The 18,196-nt window shown below is 36.3% G+C and overlaps 1 protein-coding gene across 3 annotated transcripts; it reads left to right on the forward strand.

Moving 5' to 3' along the window:
- The first annotated feature begins 4,174 nt into the window (after positions 1-4,174).
- LOC139871523 (transcription factor TGA4-like) lies at positions 4,175-8,051 on the forward strand. 3 transcript variants are annotated; one of them, XM_071859221.1, is made up of 10 exons: positions 4,175-4,336; positions 4,628-4,712; positions 4,824-4,995; positions 5,974-6,045; positions 6,137-6,196; positions 6,299-6,376; positions 6,467-6,527; positions 6,604-6,875; positions 7,341-7,568; positions 7,658-8,051. In XM_071859221.1, exons 3-10 carry the CDS (start codon positions 4,834-4,836, stop codon positions 7,811-7,813), a joined length of 1,089 nt encoding a protein of 362 aa, XP_071715322.1. In that variant the 5' UTR covers positions 4,175-4,336; positions 4,628-4,712; positions 4,824-4,833; the 3' UTR covers positions 7,814-8,051. The 3 variants fall into 3 exon arrangements, with proteins under 3 accessions (XP_071715322.1, XP_071715324.1, XP_071715323.1); XM_071859223.1 differs by having other exon boundaries at positions 4,832-4,995; XM_071859222.1 differs by lacking the exon at positions 4,628-4,712.
- Positions 8,052-18,196: the final 10,145 nt, after the last annotated feature.

Consider the following 18,196-nt stretch of genomic DNA (forward strand, 5'->3'; position numbering starts at 1 on the left):
CTCACTTACTTACTTAAACCTATGATTTCACCAACGTTTTCGTTGACAGATTTCTATGTTTTTCTCAGGTCTTGCACGATATGTGATACATGCTTCCGCTCACTATTTGATACTTGCATTGGATGTCGAGTATACATGCATTACTTGGAGCGTCTTTTGACTTTACTTTAAACCGTGTCGCCTAGATTTCAAATGTACTTATAACCTTGTAACTTAACTTTTGGTTGAACAATTCTTGTAAACTTTGGAAACAATCTTTATTTTGAAATGAAGGCGAGATATTTTGGTCAAACGTTGTCATAAAGACTTATGACCAGGCAATGGGACCCACGTAGACGACGCCGTCACTTGACGATTTGTCGGGGTCGCTACAGTCTTCTTTTGTTTCATACTTGCAATTCACAAAGTGAAAGTAAAGTCTTTCACTTTTCATATGATTTTGTGCGGAAATGATAAATCTTGAGGAAAAATCAAACTTGTGCTTGAAAGTTAAAGTCTTTCATGCATGTGCAACAAAACCAAGTGTTTAAAGCTTCATGCTTTAACACTTTCAGATGAATCGAGTCCATCCATTGTAGGGAGTCAAGTCTCCCGAATTTCGTTTTACTTGGTGTAGGAGACTTCCTAATCTACACTGTTTCATATTGACATTGGTTGTCTCATCATTTCACGATGTTTCAACCGATGTATCATACTTTGGGAAGAGGAGCCACCGAGCTTCACAAAGTGCTATCCTTTTTAGGAGCAATGTCTTCGTGCTAGTGTTGCTAGACAACACAACCAATAGCTAAAAGCTATGGCACCCTTGTTCAATCAACTAACGGAAAGGTAGTAACTACTTCCTACATTTTCTTAAAATAAGCATAAAAGCTTGTTATGTGGGAAGTAGATGAGTGAATACAAGCTTCAAGCTTTGACACTCTCAATGTTTCATTTTGGAAGTAAAGTCTTCCAAACTTGGAAGTAAAGTCTTCCAAGTTATGTTGTTCCAAGCTTGGGAGTAAAAGTCTCCCAAGTTAAGCTCAATCCTCTTAAAGGAAGTTAAAGTCTTCCTAGTGCTTCAAAATTTAGAATTGGCAGACTCTCTTATTTAGCCACGTGGAGGCCCTAATTCCACGAACCTCCATCAATGCTTTCACCCTACTATGAGAGAAACCATAGAGTTGTGATAGAAAGCTTGATGAGTGCCGGTTACCCCGTGCCCGGGTAACCAAATAAAGGTGGGGTACCCAGTCCCTTACCTTTGGCACGCCCACCTTAACCCTATACTTGGAATTGACGATTATCATTAGGAATTGATGGCATAAATTTAGAATTGACGACCATTATTGGAATTGACGAAAATAGGTGTTTTGGGGGCATGGAGGTGGAAGAGGGATAGCCATCGCGTGTTGATGAGGTGAGCATATCTTTTTGGAGGTGTATTCTTTACACGATGCATTTCTTGACGATTGGTGATGTGTGCGATATTCATGGCCCTTATTCATTTTGGGGTGCATTTTACATCTTTTGAGTACACCTCGAGTATATTTGAGTAGGTTTGTGTTAGACTTTGATTGATTTGGAGATTTGATGTGATTGATTAGTTTGATGAGTTTATGGCTATCCCGTGAATCCTACATATTTGGTCAAGGTCAAGGAGGTCAAGTTCGAGTTTGTGAAGAATTGATACTTTGTGATTGTTGTTTGATGACCTTCTCGAAGAGGAAGTTGACTTTGGCCGGAGGAATGATTGGTTCGGGTAGACTTAGGCTTGAAATGTTTTTATGATAGTGATTGAGGATTGAAGATTTGAAGTCATGATTAGTTGAAGAGGTAATTTGGAGCTTGAGTTAAGCTTGTGTTAGTAGAAGAAGATGATGTTTGTGCTTGGTCTTAAGCAAGTGCAAGTTTTTGGAGAACACTCTAGCCATCAAGCGCATGTTCATGGAAGGTATCACTTTGAGCCCAAAACTTTTCGCGTTTTGGTATTGTTCACTTATTTGTTCTCTATCTCCAAAGCTTGTTTTGTCGATTGTTTTCTTGAGGACAAGCAAAGATTCAAATGTAGGGGGTTTGATATCGCTCCATTTATATATGTTTTATCTCACGATATCTTCCTCACTTTGTTCAGTTTTTGACGATCTTGGAGCCTATTTTGTGTGCTATTGAGCTAAATGGTAATTTGAGGGCTAAGGACTTGATTTGGTGTAAAATTGACCAAATCTTGGGAAAAATTGGCTAAGGAATTGGAAAGTGCAGAATCAGCTCAAAAAGCGCCGCTCCTGTGGAGCAAAAGCGTCGCACCAACTGCAAAAGCGATGTTCTTATGCACATTTCAGCTCCATTTTTCATCAGTGAGCAAAAGCGCCGTTCCTAATGCCAGAAGCGCCGCTCCTATTCAGCCAAAAGCGTCGCTCCTACAACAAAAAGCGTCGCCCCTGATTTGAGCCAAAAGCGGTGTTCCTGATCAAAAGCGTCGCTCCTAAGCGGTGTTCCTGTTCCTGATCAAAAGCACTATAAAAGGGACGAGATTAGGTCATTTCTCATATGCATCTTTAGAGAGCAGCTGTCTTAGGTTCGAATTTCACATACAAAACCCTAATTTCATCATCCATTGGTGTTTAAGGGTGGATTGAAGGAAGCTAGATCAAGATCCATCATTGTTTAGCTTAGATCTTCATCTTCTTTACATTTTGGGTTGTAATCTCCACTTTACTTTACATATTTTGAATCTATTACTTGTAATAACTTGAAGATGATGATTAATTATGTTTCTATGCTTATTATTAGTTTGATCTTAGCCATGATTGGCTAAATCTCTTGTGTTTGCTTATCTATGAATCTTTAATGCTAGTGTTTGCCCCAAAATCAATTGAATAATGTTGTTTGAATGAATTACATGATCATGTGTTGTTGAGTTAGCTAAAGATCCATTGCTATGAGTTTGTTTTAGGCTTGACTTTGATTACATATGTTGAGTAGCTCTCGTAGTAATTTGAGAAGTGAATCAATGTGTGCTTCAACACCTTAGGTGATCTAGACAACTAGCTTAGGAATTGCAAGTGATTGTGTTCTTGATCTAGGTTGGTTTTCAATTGGCCTTTAGTCAACATAGTAGTGCCGATTATCTTAAGTGATTTCGATAGTTGGGGGTTTTAAGTGATTTTAACCCAAGCTCAATCCCAATGACCAAATCATGCTTAACTCGATCTTAGAATACACTTCTTATTTGAATTCGCGGAGTGTCATTTGATTTGAGGTTTAGTAGTAATACTAAACATTTAATAGTTCAACAACTAATGAGATAGCAAAATAGGCAAAACGGGGCAAGCCAAGTATAAAGAGGATTAGATAAGTGAACACTTCTTAGTTAATTTGATTTAGGTCTTAATACTTCGTTATTTGTTTCTTGCTACTAGTTTACTTGTTAAGTTTAAGTTTGTTTAATTGTGCAAGTTTTAGTTGTTAGTTAATATCAATCAAACCCCCTCCCCAATTAAACAAACTCTAGGAAAATCGATAGTTGCAAATATTCGACTTACACCGCTCTCTTGGGACGAACTTGATAAGAATACTACCACCGAAGCTTGGCTTGAGTGGTATGGGGTGGGATTCAACTTGGGGTACTGCCAACCCAGGTTTAATTCCCACTCCAAGCAGGGAGTTTCCAACCTTTGATGGTACTGCCAACATCAATGCGATTTGAGAAGGTCTCTGTGGGGTTTTCCCAACCTTCGATGGTAATGCCAACATCGTCGCGAATTGGGTTTCCTCCTAACGCGTGTGTGAGTGACAAATGAGAGTATTCGATGTCGATATCGCCGTTCAAAAAAAAAAAAAAAAAAACTTGATAAGAATACTTACATTAAAGTGCTATAATAACCAGGTTCTAAGTACACGTTAGTTATGTGTGCTTATTTGTAGTGTTTATATCATATATAAATTTAGAGGGTAAAAGATGTACGTTGCACATCACCATCAATAGCCTACATTAGGATTTTTTTTTATTTGTAGCGTACATCGAAATAAATATGAAATTATATAAACTAATTCGTAGCTATAACCCTCATTTCAATTCAAAACCATTTGTTCGATAGTTAAGTGCTTCATTTGTCAATATATTTAGGTTGTCTTTTCTTGGCCTATTGTATGTTTCATTTCTTCTTGCTTTTGAACCCATATTGCCATTCCTTTTACTCCTTAAATCATTTGTTATGATGCCTTTTTACCCAAACACACTTTAATTTAATTTTCCTACTTTAGTGGGTTTAATTTCTTGCTTATAAAACCCCCTAAAACTTGCATCTTATTGGTTTTGGAAGATTTTTGTTCACCATTCATCAGTTTATGAAAGGTTAGCTTATCTCTCTATTTCTCTCTTTATATGTGGTACTTGTTTTCTTGATTGTCATATAAATTGCGTTTTCTATGTTCCCTTGAAAATTTTCTAAATCAGAAGCAGTTTTTGTAACTTCTTGAGTTTTTGTGAAATGAATGTTGATATATAGCTATATAAATAAATTTTATACTATTTAACTTTTGAAGTACTATAAGTCAAACACTTAATCATTTAACTTCAAAACTAATAAAAAATAATTTTAATCTTTAAGTGAACATAATTGGTTAAGTTTTGGATTTATTTCAGGGTGTACTTGAAAGGATACAATTATACACTATTTCAAGAATAAAACTCAAATATCAATATTATTCTCTGGATTCAAAAACTCACGGTTTGAACTGGAACTTCTGTTTTAAAGTTCATATTATATTGTTGATTTGTAATTTTGTATATTAATCAATATATAGAGCTAGAGTTGATTATACTAATCACGAATCGATAGTTATTTAGAAATGGCATCAACTTCAACACAATTCGCGACTTCAAGAAGGATGGGAATTTACGATCCACTTCATCATATTAGCATGTGGGACGACAACACGTTTGGATGTGATATCAGCCCGAATACAGGGCCTTCTTCGATCTCTCAAGTTGACACGATGTTAACCAACAAGGTAAATATACACCTTTTTCAGATAACACATATGATAAATAATGTTTAATTAAAGAATACATATCTTCATAGTTAAGTTGCATGTATAAAGAGCTCTTTCTTAATTAATTACTACTGTGTAAGTTATGTTAATAATTAATTACTACATCTTTTGATATTTTAACCACTTTATAGTAATTGTTTTTTTAGGCAAAAAAATAAAACAAAAAATAATGTCTCATCAACAAAGATAATGCATGTTTAATATCTTGCAGACATTTTGGAGATAAACACATATGGAGATCATTTTCTTTAGCATTTGTTTAACATCTACTTCAAATTTGAATATTATCATAATTTTTTATTTTTGTATATGGATGTGTATACGCGAATATTTGAAACCATCCCAATATGGTCTAGCGGTTGCCATTCCGATATCCTTACAAGAGGTCTTTTCAAACTTACTAATAGCACATCTTGAGATGGTCAGCGAAGAGTGGTCAAAAATAGTTACCAGATAACCTGATTACATAAGAGTAACTCGCCCTCCCCGATATGAGGATATTTTAGCTATATTACAAGATAAATAATGCTTGTTTGCATGATAAAGAGGATTTAAGGATATTAGATATACACCAATAATTTGATGTAATTTAGAGAATAAACATTGCTAAAAAGAGAAGAATCTCATCCATGTGCAACACATGAGCCCACTTGATTAACATACTGGGTTTCTTTAATCACTGGTAGTTGTAGTTTAAACTTTAAGTATTAGTATAATCAGGATAACAAATATCCAGTTGACAGTATATACAAATAGGTGTAGCAAAAAACATTGCAAAATAAGTTTTAAGAAAAGTTTACTTTCCATTCCTTAGCTTCTGTAAAGCAACATAAAACACCCCTGTATTAATTTCATGCACTAACATTTTTCCATCATATATTATGACTTTAAGCAATTCTTATCCTCTAATTAGCATACATTCTTTGGATTCATTAGACAGAATACCATTGTCAGGATCCATCAATAGAACTTTCATCGGATCAATCAGCAAAAAACATGTCTGATAAGGTGATCATATAGTCTTTCGTTCGCATCTAATTAACCTTGTGCATACATGGATATAAGCTAAACTATTTGTTGTACATATGTTCAATTACAGTTACAGAGAAGACTAGCACAAAACCGTGAAGCTGCACGCAAAAGTCGTTTGAGAAAAAAGGTATGTCAATATAACTCTCTTGAGTAATTTATTTCACTTGCTCGAACAAATACTATGATCTCGTAAAACTACTTCCATTAATTGCTACATTTTTCGTTGTAGGCATATGTTCAACAACTGGAAACAGGACGTTTAAAGTTGGCGCAATTAGAGCAAGAACTAGAGAGAACTCGACAACAGGTGAACGACATTATTAGCACATTAAAAAGAAAGATGATATTTAGGTCATGTACGTCCGTGATTAATCATTGTTTGATTGATTGATTGCAGCGTGTGTATGGCGGTTTACTAAATACAAACAATGGTCTATTATCTAGTAATGTCAACTCAGGTAAGATAATTTGATGTTAATTAAACAGTTTTCAAAATTGAAGAGTTTAACTATATTCAGGAATATTGATTTGTAGGTATTGTTGCATTTGAAATGGCGTATGATTTGTGGGTTGCTGAGCAGCAAAAGAAGAACAATGAACTGAAGGAGATGTTGCAGAGTCATGTAAGCGAATTAGAGCTTCGTATTTTTGTAGACAGAGGATTGAACCATTATTATGAGCTTTTCCAGATGAAAGCCAACGCTGCAAAATCTGATTCGTTTTATTTGATGAACGGGTTATGGAGAACCCCTCTTGAAAGATTCTTTCAATGGCTTGGAGGACCAAGACCATCAGAGCTTCTATATGTAAGACCAAGTTACTATTAAATAATTTGGGTTAGGCCCAAGTACGATTGTGGGCTTAGGGTATATTAGACAGATTAGGTTAGACCCAAGTCTGATTGTGGGTTTAAGTCCATTAAGGTTTTCAAATAGGACTTGGGGCAGAACCTAATATGTCTAATACCGAGTAGTTACTAGCTCATTTTTACATTATATAAGAGTATTTCTCATTCATCTTTTATAGTATAAAATATAGTTTTAGAATGAAAAAATTACGCCGTTGGTCCCTGTGGATAATCTCGAATTATGTGGGTGGTTCTTGTACTTTTTTTGATGTGGTTGGTCACTGTGGTTTATATAAGTTACGTGGGTGGTCCCTGTCACTAAAGGTCGTTAATTTTTTTTAGTAACTACATTTGTGTGCTAATGACATAGGGAAAAGGTATAATTTATGGTAAATTTTGACTAATCGTTTTCCTTCATTCGTAGATGCTAATGCCACAACTCGAGCCATTAACTGACGAACAACTCATGAGTATATCGACTCTAAAACACTCTTGTAGACAAGCCGAAGATGCTTTAAGTACAGGAATGGAAAAGCTTCAACAAACTTTAGCACAAGGCATCACAATTGACATAACTGGAGTTGGAAGTTACAATGCGCAGATGACTTTGGCGATGGAAAGGCTTGAAGGAATCGAAAATTTCTTGAACCAGGTAATAAAAAAAAAAAAAAAAAAAGTATATTTAACTTTAAGTAGTTATGATATAGCTTGTGTGACCAACTCACGTTAAGTAAAACTCAGGCTGATCACCTACGAAAACAAGTATTGTACCAGATGTCTCGAATCTTAACTGCACATCAAGCTGCAAGAGGGTTACTTGCATTAGGGGAGTACTTTGAACGCCTTCGAGCACTAAATTCACTATGGTCAGCTCGCTCTCGTGAACCCACAAGCTAGAAAAAATTTCAAGTAGGCGAACCTGAGACTTTGCCTACAAATGAGACAAATTTCACATTGATGGCGTTTCGTGAACCTATGAGCCAGCTTTGGATATTGCCCTTACTACAGGCTTCGACGGTCCTTTTGCATCATATAATTCGATTTACTACTTATTATACCGTTGTATAATTAATGTCAAGAGCACATATAGAAGTTTTTGCAATTAACTTATAAATGAAAATAAGTTTTTTCGTTCTACTTTGCTCAATAACTACGTAGAAATATTATCTGAATGTCGAGATTACTACATCATATGCAAAATAAAAAAATTATTCACGTTTACTCACGTAAAACCAATACCTGCTTAATCTAATAAAGTAGTCCCGCGAATTCGCGGGCACTAAGCTAGTATACATTTAAATTTTATCATAAAAGGATGATCTTCGTGTCCAAATTGAGCAACTTAATGATCTTATAAACAAATGACATTACTATTAAGAAATGACCCAAACGGACAGGGTCATTTATTGACCCAAATAGAGCATAGAAATTGACATGTTAGTTAACGCTATGCCATCGTTTATAAGACAAGTTCTTACGCAGCTTCAAAACAGCGTTAAATTAAGGTTGACACAAATTTAACGCCACCAACGGCCATTGCGCAGCGTTAGTTTACTTTCCAACGTTCAAATTAGGTAGCGTTTGTGACACGTGGCTGAGCCTGACTGGCTAGGCTATTAGTCGTTTGAATTCAAATATATATATATATATATATATATATATATATATATATATATATATATATATATATATATATATATATATATATATATATTGGTAGGATCAACAGGGAAGTAACCAATCGGGGGGAAGCAAATTTTTTTTTTTTTTTTGTTCATTTTTTGAAAAAACTTTGTTCACGAACATTATAGATGAGATGAGAATATGAACATTTAGTAGAGACACTTTGTGATAAATGTTTTTATTTTGGCGGGAAAACGCTCGAAGAAGTAATATATAACAATTATCGTGTTTTTCGAGCGTATATTGAGGTTTTAGATATTAGGGTTTAGATATTAGGGTTTAGATATTAGGGTTTATAGGGTTTAGATATTAGTGTTTAGAAATTTAGGGTTTAGGGTTTAGATTTAGGATTTAGATTGAGTTTTTGACACGAATGGTTTAGAGTTTAGGGCCATAAACCCAAAACACCAAACCCTAAACCCTAAACCCTAAATGTGACGACCCCGTCAAAACACTTAACGGATCCGTCAGTTGGTCCCATAGCTTGATCGGACTTAAATGAATTAAATAAACAAAGTTGCATTCTTTTATTTCAAAATGTTGCCCAAAAAGGAAACAAACCCAAAATATGTAGTTTATAACAACCCGACATATTAATAATCCAATAGTTGACACAAAACATTACCAACAAACCCACAATTTAAATTATCCAAAATAGAATGCAAACTTAAGTTTCATAAATTGTTTCAATAAAATCTGCCCAAATGCATGCAGACTCTTCTAACGACAGCGGAAGCATCAAATAACTCAAGTACCTGTGAAAACATGCAAGTAAACTGTCAACACAAAGGTTGAGTGAATTATAGGTTTAAATAAATAAGTAAACTTTAGACCACAAGATTTAAAAATGTTAGAAAACATTAAACATTATTCCATTATCAATAAGCCACCTGGTAACCACTTAACCCTTTATTTACCCTTGTCAAACACAATAAAAATATACACTTGGACAGTGTATCTACAACAAATTACGAAGTACTAAACATTCCGATTATAAATTGCTAGCGCGACTAGCTCGAAATGGGGTTGTCAAACCCGATAGATCTATCCGTAGGATTCGCGTTCACCGGTAGAAACCAATGATTACAGTTACCAGACTAGGGAATATTTTTGTCCAACTCACAATGAATAATTAAATTTAACTGTTACTTGTGTCTAACCGTAAATAAAAATCTGCATGTAATCACATCCCAAAAAGTATACTTTGAAAAGTATGTAAAAACGGGACTATAACTCACCTTAAATAGCAACTGAAGAAATCTCACAAACAAGCGAACAGCAAGTAAAGTAAAGTGATCAAGAAAGATCACAACGCCGACCTATAAATAAAGCAGGTCGAAATAAATAACTAACTTAGGCCAAGTCTTAGTATGATAGCTATTGTACATGTTGCAAGTAGGCATAGAACATTACTCAGCAAGCATCGGTTTGATTGGAACAGCATAAGGACACACACTTTCTATTTTTAGAAAGTTTCTATTTTTAGCAGGTTTCCATTTTTGGAAAGTTTCTATTTTAGGAAAGTTTCTATTTTTGGAAAGTTTCTATTTTAGGAAAGTTTCTATTTTTAGAAAGTTTTGAAGTTAGGAAAGTTTCCTTATTTAGAAAGTCAACAGAAGTCAACTGAAAGTCAAAGTCAACCGAAAGTCAACTCAAAAGTCAACCTTGGTCAAACATAGTCAACATTAATTTTAAAAGTGTAAGTTATAATAATAACATAGGTTATAATGTTATTTAAAGTCAAAAGTGTATAATAATGTCTTAACATAAGTTTAATTAAATAAAATGAATTATTAAAGTTAATATAAGTTGAAATGTTATAATTAGCATAACATAAGTATTTAATTAATTAATTAAATATTAATCATAATATAAATATTATTAATTTATAATAAATTTTAAATCATATCATAAGTATTATTAATTAATAATGAATTATTAATCATATCATAAGTTTCTAATTAAAATTATTAAATCATAAGTATTTAATAATTAAATTATAATTAAATAATAATTAAGTCTTATAATAATTAAATAATTATTTAATGTTTATTATAAGTCTTTTAATAATTTCTCAAAAACAAATTTAATACTTATCATAAGTATTTTCCTTTAATAATAAAAGTATTATTAATCATAAGTTTAATTAAAATGTTAATTAAATTATAATTAATAATTAAATGATACAATAAATATTTATATCATAAGTTTTAATTAATAATAATTACTTCCTTTATCATAAGTAATTAATTAATAATGAAGTCCATAAATTTTAACATAAGTTTAATCATTAACCATAAGTTTTAAGTTTAAAAGTTCGTCGGGTCGTATCTTGAGCCCCGGATGTCGGTTTCGGGCAAGCCACATATGCAACTTCACCTACTCAAACCACCCGACACAATTATGAACTCAAGAACACTCCAAGAACAGTCCCTAGGTCGTGGATATCAGCCATGACAACATTTGGGAAATTAATTTACTCAAAACAGTAATTCGGGCACAACGGGTGAACCGTGGCTCGGATTTAGGTGACCCGAACATAAAAATTCGTCCCACCATCAGTCCTAACCAAATAACACACCCTAAAGACACCAAGGATGGTCACAAAGTCGGACCCAACCTTGTTCATGCCAAGAACACCTTTCAATCTTTAACAAAAACCAAATTAAGCATATCTAGGGCTCCGGGAATCGAAACGACATGAATCCGGAGTCTAAAATTAATGTCTTGATGAGAGGAACTCATTTATGTACTTTATTTTAACATTCATATCAGTTACAAAGTCAGAATATACGAATCAAACTGCTGTCCAAAATTTACAAACCGAAATCATGTGCAAACGAGTAATTCTACGCATCCAAACAACATTACAACAACTAATATACATCATACTAATAATATAAACTCAAAATACAGAAATATAAATAAATATGGAAAGTTCTAGGGTTAGGGTTTATACCCTAATCGAGAAACGATCAACGTAGTCGCGTAGAGAAAGACGAGAGGAATCCGATTATGTGAACGATTTAATGATCCAAGTAATATATTGTTGATGGATGATGATGAATGGTGTTGGTGGTGGCGTCGCCCAAGGAAGAAGGAAAGAGGGAGGAGAGCAAAATTAATTTAGGTTTTTGATAAATTGGAAAGTGATAAGATGAAATCTCAAAAAAAAGAAAAACAAGGAGAAGTAACCCCCTCCCCCCCTTGGCTTCGGCCGAATTTGCATGGGGGTGGGCCCCATGGGTCCAATTTTGTTAAAAGTTAATTTCCTTGTGGCCCGAAATCCCGAACGAAGCCCGAAACTCGAAAACACGCTTACGCGATTAAAAATCCGGAAAGATAACAAACGCGCGACGAAAAATAACTATAAATACACCTAATAATAATATGACCTTAAAATATCATATTTAAAATATTTAGGTTTTAAAAATCCCGAAAGCTCGACCGTTGGTTTAAAAACCGAAAAGATTCGCCGGATGGAAATCCGCGGAACGTAGAAACGTATAAATTAAAATATGAATACATATATTCACATAACACATAATAATTATTATATATATATTATTACAAAAATAATAATATAGATTATAGAAATGACGTGGCACACTAACAGTTAACGGTCGTTAAATAATTAACGGAAAAAGATAACGGAAAAAGTAGGGTCGTGACAGTACCTCCCCGTTACGGAAATTTCGTCCCGAAATTTAAGCAGGCGCAGGGGTTGACTCGGCATCTGAGAACAAATGCGGATACTTCTGCTTCATTTGGTCTTCACGCTCCCAAGTGAACTCGGGACCGCGTCTAGCGTTCCATCGGACCCGAACAATAGGAATTCTGCTCTGTTTAAGAGTCTTAACCTCTCGGTCCATGATCTCAACTGGCTCCTCAATAAAATGCAATTGCTTGTCAACTTGAAGTTCCTCCAAAGGAATAGTCTGATCAAATTCAGCCAAACACTTCTTTAAGTTCGAAATATGGAAAACATCGTGAACAGCACTGAGTTCTTGTGGCAACTTCAAACGATAAGCCACCGGTCCAACTCTTTCAATGATCTCAAACGGTCCCACGAAACGAGGACTTAACTTCCCTCTTTTACCAAAACGAATAACACCCTTCCAAGGCGAAACCTTTAACATAACACGATCACCAACTTGGAATTCAACATCTTTCCTTCCCTTATCGGCATAACTCTTTTGCCGACTTCTAGCAGTTCTCAACCTTTCTTTAATTTGAACAATCTTCTCAGTAGTCTCGTGAATAATCTCTGGACCTGTAAGTTGAGCATCCCCAACCTCATTCCAACAAATAGGAGACCTACACTTCCTACCGTACAAAGCTTCAAACGGTGCGGCTTTAATACTTGCGTGGTAGCTGTTGTTATAAGAAAACTCAGCTAACGGCAAATACTTATCCCACCCATTCCCAAAATCAATCACACAAGCTCGCAACATATCTTCTAATGTCTGAATGGTCCTCTCACTTTGACCATCCGTTTGAGGATGATAAGCGGTGCTCATATCCAATCTAGTGCCCAAGGCTTCTTGCAACGATTGCCAAAATCTAGATACAAATCGACTATCTCTGTCGGAAATTATAGAAACGGGAACACCATGCCTCGAAACAATCTCTTTCAAATACAAACGGGTGAGTTTCTCCATGGAATCGGTTTCCCTAATCGGCAAAAAGTGAGCCGACTTAGTGAGTCGGTCTACAATCACCCAAATCGCATCGTAGCCACCCGAAACTCTTGGTAACTTAGTGATAAAATCCATAGTGATACCTTCCCACTTCCACTCGGGAATTTCTGGTTGTACCAATAATCCGAACGGTTTTTGATGTTCAGCTTTGACCTTAGAACAGGTCAAACACTTAGCCACATACGTAGCCACATCACCTTTCAAATTATGCCACCAATACAACTCCTTAAGATCCTGATACATCTTTCCTGAACCAGGATGAATAGAGTATCTAGACTTATGAGCTTCATCTAGAATTAACTGTCGAAGACCTCCAAACTTCGGAACCCAAAGACGTCCTACAAAGTACCTAGTACCATCTGCTCGAATCTCAAATTTCTTAGCCATACCTCTTACGTTCTCTTTCACAAAATTCTCTTCCTTTAAGGCTTCTTGTTGTGCCTCAAGAATCTGCCTTGCGAGGTTTGATCTAACTGTCATATTCAAGGCCCTAACCCTGCGAGGTTCAGTCCTTTCTTTACGACTCAATGCATCAGCCACAACATTGGCCTTACCCGGGTGATACAAAAGGTCACAATCGTAATCATTCAACGTCTCAATCCATCTTCGTTGTCTCATGTTCAACTGTTTTTGATCGAGAATATGTTGAAGACTCTTATGATCGGTGTACACAGTACTCTTAACACCTAAAAGATAGTGTCTCCAAATCTTCAGTGCAAAAATAACAGCTCCCAACTCTAAATCATGAGTTGTATAGTTCTGTTCGTGAACCTTCAACTGACGTGACGCATACGCAATAACCTTCTTTCGTTGCATCAAAACGCAACCATAGCCTTGTCGTGATGCATCGCAATAAACAACAAAATCATCATTACCCTCCGGTAGAGACAATATCGGAGCGGTAGTCAGTTTCTTCTTCAAAATCTGAAAAGCATTCTCCTGTTCATCCTTCCACTCATACTTTTTCCCTTTATGCGTTAAAGCAGTCAGAGGTTTCGCTATACGAGAGAAATCCTGGATGAACCTTCTATAGTAACCTGCCAATCCTAAGAACTGACGAATTTGAGTAGGAGTTTTCGGAGTTTCCCACTTTTCAATCGCCTCAATTTTAGCAGGATCAACTTGTATTCCTTGTTTGCTAACAATATGACCAAGGAACTGAACTTCTCTTAACCAAAAAGCACACTTAGAGAACTTAGCGTACAACTCTTCTTTCTTTAACAAATCAAGCACTAACCTCAAATGTTCTTCGTGCTCTTCATCACTCTTAGAATAGATAAGAATGTCATCGATGAAAACTATAACGAACTTGTCCAGATAGGGTCTACACACACGGTTCATGAGGTCCATGAACACAGCAGGTGCATTTGTCAATCCGAACGGCATAACAAGAAATTCAAAGTGACCGTAACGGGTGCGGAAAGTAGTTTTTGGAACATCAGATTCTTTAACGCTCAACTGATGATAGCCAGAACGAAGATCAATTTTTGAATAAACAGAAGAACCCTGAAGCTGATCGAACAGATCATCAATTCTCGGAAGAGGATAACGATTTTTAACAGTGAGCTTATTCAGTTCACGATAATTAATGCATAAACGAAAAGAACCATCCTTCTTCTTAACAAACAGAACAGGAGCTCCCCAAGGGGACGAACTAGGACGAATAAAACCTTTGTCTAACAACTCACGGAGTTGACTTGACAATTCTTGAAGTTCAGAAGGCGCAAGACGATAAGGAGCACGTGCTACAGGAGCAGCGCCGGGAACAAGATCAATCTGAAATTCTACCGCGCGTTGCGGCGGAAGGCCAGGTAAGTCATCGGGAAACACCTCGGGAAAATCCCTAACAATATGAACGTCACCAACGTTCTTCACTTCTTTACTAGGATCAACAACATGAGCAAGGATAGCATGACAGCCTTTGCGGAGATGTTTACGAACTTTCATACAGCTAATAAGGTTTAACTGTGCGCATTTCTTATCTCCAAAGACCATCAGTGGCTCTCCAATCACATCAGTAATACGAATAGCCTTATCATAACAGACGATCTCGGCACGGTTCGCGGACAACCAATCCATACCAATAACAATATCAAAACTACCAAGTTCAATCGGTATCAAATCTATCTCGAAATCCCTACCACCCAGATTAATGTTACACTTACGATGTACAGTCTTAGCAGTAAGTTCCTTACCATTAGCTACTTCAACAACATAAGTATTGTCTAAGAGAGTTAACAGCGTTTTGATTCTCTGACTTAATTTACTCGACACGAAACTTAAATCAGCCCCTGAATCAAATAACACATAAACTGATAAATCGTTGACTGAGAACGTACCAGTAACAAGCTTAGGATCTTCCTCCGCATCCTTAGCATTAATGTTGAACGCTCGGCCGCGTGCAGTCTCTGCGGTCTTCTTGTTGGGACAAGCATCTCGGAAATGCCCCGGCTTCCCACACTCATAACAAACCCTTGGATTACCTCCATTATTCGATTTCCCATTACCGTTACCGTTACCACCTCTATTACCAACATTATTATTATTACCACCAGTCGCGGGAGTAGCAGACCCCGACAAAAGCACTGTACAATCTTTAGCAATGTGCCCTTGCTTAGAGCACCTCTTACAAGTAACTGTGCAGTAACCATCATGAACTTTATAGCAACGAGGACACACCCGCTGATTTCTGTTATTAGCACCTGAGGTATCCTGTTTCTTCTGCTGATTTTGGTTTTGATTGCGGTTGTTATCCCACTTTCGTTTCCCATTATCAGCCTTCTTGACAACCTCCTCACTACTTTCAACAACTGTAGTCTTGCTTCTTCTCAACACCTTGTCATTAAGTTTGTGGGCCATAGACATAGCTGCCTCAATAGTCTGGGGTTCACTGGACTCAACCCCGTGTTCAATCTTCTCGGACAAACCATCAATGTAAGCCTCAATTTTGCGGTCCTCATCCGCATAAACCCTAGGACACAGCAAAGTTAACTCGAAAAACCTTCGTTCATAGGCATCTAACTCGGTGCCATGCATTTTCAAATTCTTGAGCTCAACCTCTAGCTTCTTAAGCTCACCCCGAGGTCTATAGCGGGTGATCAATCTTTCCTTAAAATCATTCCAGGCCAAACCATAAGCTACATCGCTTCCCAAACTACTAACCAGATTGTTCCACCATGTCAAGGCACTATCCTTGAGAGTGCAACTAGCGAAACTAACTTTGTCCTCTTCACGGACCCGACTGACCCTGAAAATAGATTCGATTTTCTCGAACCAACGAGTAAGCCCTATTGGTCCTTCCGTACCACTGAATTCTTGAGGTCGACCAGCCATAAAAGTTTTGTGGGAGCATCCCACGTTGTTGTTCACATTGGCGTTAACATTAGCATTTGCTGCCATAGCAGCAGCAATTCCTTCATTGATCAGGCATTGCATACGCGCTTCAGTGGACTCTCTTGGAGGCATGATCTTCAAAATAGAATAACACATCCGTTAGTACCAAGAATAATACTAGTGTCATAAAGGAATAGATCAAAACACGAAAAGACTAACCATTAAGATATTAGTCAACTAACATTATGAGTAATAACATGACAGTTATGATTGTTATAGAAATAACCATCACATGCATGCATATTTTATGATAACATCATACAACATACATAGCACCTAACATACATGAACATATATTACGCATAACATAACATGCCAAGAGCCACAACATCAGAAATAAAACATGATAATGATAATAGATGTCATAAAAATAACCATCCATACATAATGAAAAATATATCCCATAACAAAATCTTAATAAAATCCTCGGCAAAACGCCGTACATAACCCAAAATGTATGTATAAAAAGGACATTAAGTCTGATGAAATAGATAATCAATATGAATAATCACATCACATTCGCTTAGAGCGGGTGTGATAAGCTGGTCCAGCATGAGTCTCAGCAGGATCCTCATACTTACGCAACTTCCCTTTCACAACATCCAACTCTTCCTTCAACACACGAACAGTGCTCTCGAGAGCCTCGAACTTAGCATTAACTTCTCGATCACGCTTGCGGTTCGCATCCTCAACCCTATGCTTGAAAGTGATAAAGTTACCCATGTCGGCACGGATCTCGTCCATAACTTCATTATGTGGCAAGGTGCGCAAACAGTCACTAAGGGCGTTAATACGTGTCACCTCATTATAAGCCCGGTTCATATGAGTAATGGTAGAAAAATAGTAATGAACAGGATCATCGATCTCTGGTTGATTAGCACGACGTCTAGCAGGAGACGGTGGAGCAGGAGCAGCAACAGAGTTATCGCTCGAAGTCGACATCTGCAAACAGCAAAACCGTAAACCACATACCGAAAAGATATAAAAACTAATAATATAACTTATACGAAATGAAATGCATATTAATGCTATAGCAAAAAGGTCGGGCTGTAGACTAGACTCTAATGCACCCTAATAACCACGGGTTGACCACATTAAGACCGCCTAGTTCCCTACAACCAGAGCTCTGATACCACATGTGACGACCCCGTCAAAACACTTAACGGATCCGTCAGTTGGTCCCATAGCTTGATCGGACTTAAATGAATTAAATAAACAAAGTTGCATTCTTTTATTTCAAAATGTTGCCCAAAAAGGAAACAAACCCAAAATATGTAGTTTATAACAACCCAACATATTAATAATCCAATAGTTGACACAAAACATTGCCAACAAACCCACAATTTAAATTATCCAAAATAGAATGCAAACTTAAGTTTCATAAATTATTTCAATAAAATCTGCCCAAATGCATGCAGACTCTTCTAACGACAGCGGAAGCATCAAATAACTCAAGTACCTATGAAAACATGCAAGTAAACTGTCAACACAAAGGTTGAGTGAA

The sequence above is a fragment of the Rutidosis leptorrhynchoides genome, chromosome 10, assembly GCF_046630445.1.
Source record: "Rutidosis leptorrhynchoides isolate AG116_Rl617_1_P2 chromosome 10, CSIRO_AGI_Rlap_v1, whole genome shotgun sequence".
Classification (NCBI taxonomy): Eukaryota; Viridiplantae; Streptophyta; class Magnoliopsida; order Asterales; family Asteraceae; genus Rutidosis; species Rutidosis leptorrhynchoides.

Excerpts from the sequence above, each read along its gene's own strand:
- LOC139871523 (XM_071859221.1), top strand. The coding sequence starts at position 4,834 with ATGGCATCAACTTCAACACAATTCGCGACTTCAAGAAGGATGGGAATT. Across the intron at positions 4,996-5,973 it reads ACACGATGTTAACCAACAAG|ACAGAATACCATTGTCAGGA; the intron begins GTAAATATACAC and ends TGGATTCATTAG. Across the intron at positions 6,046-6,136 it reads CAAAAAACATGTCTGATAAG|TTACAGAGAAGACTAGCACA; the intron begins GTGATCATATAG and ends GTTCAATTACAG.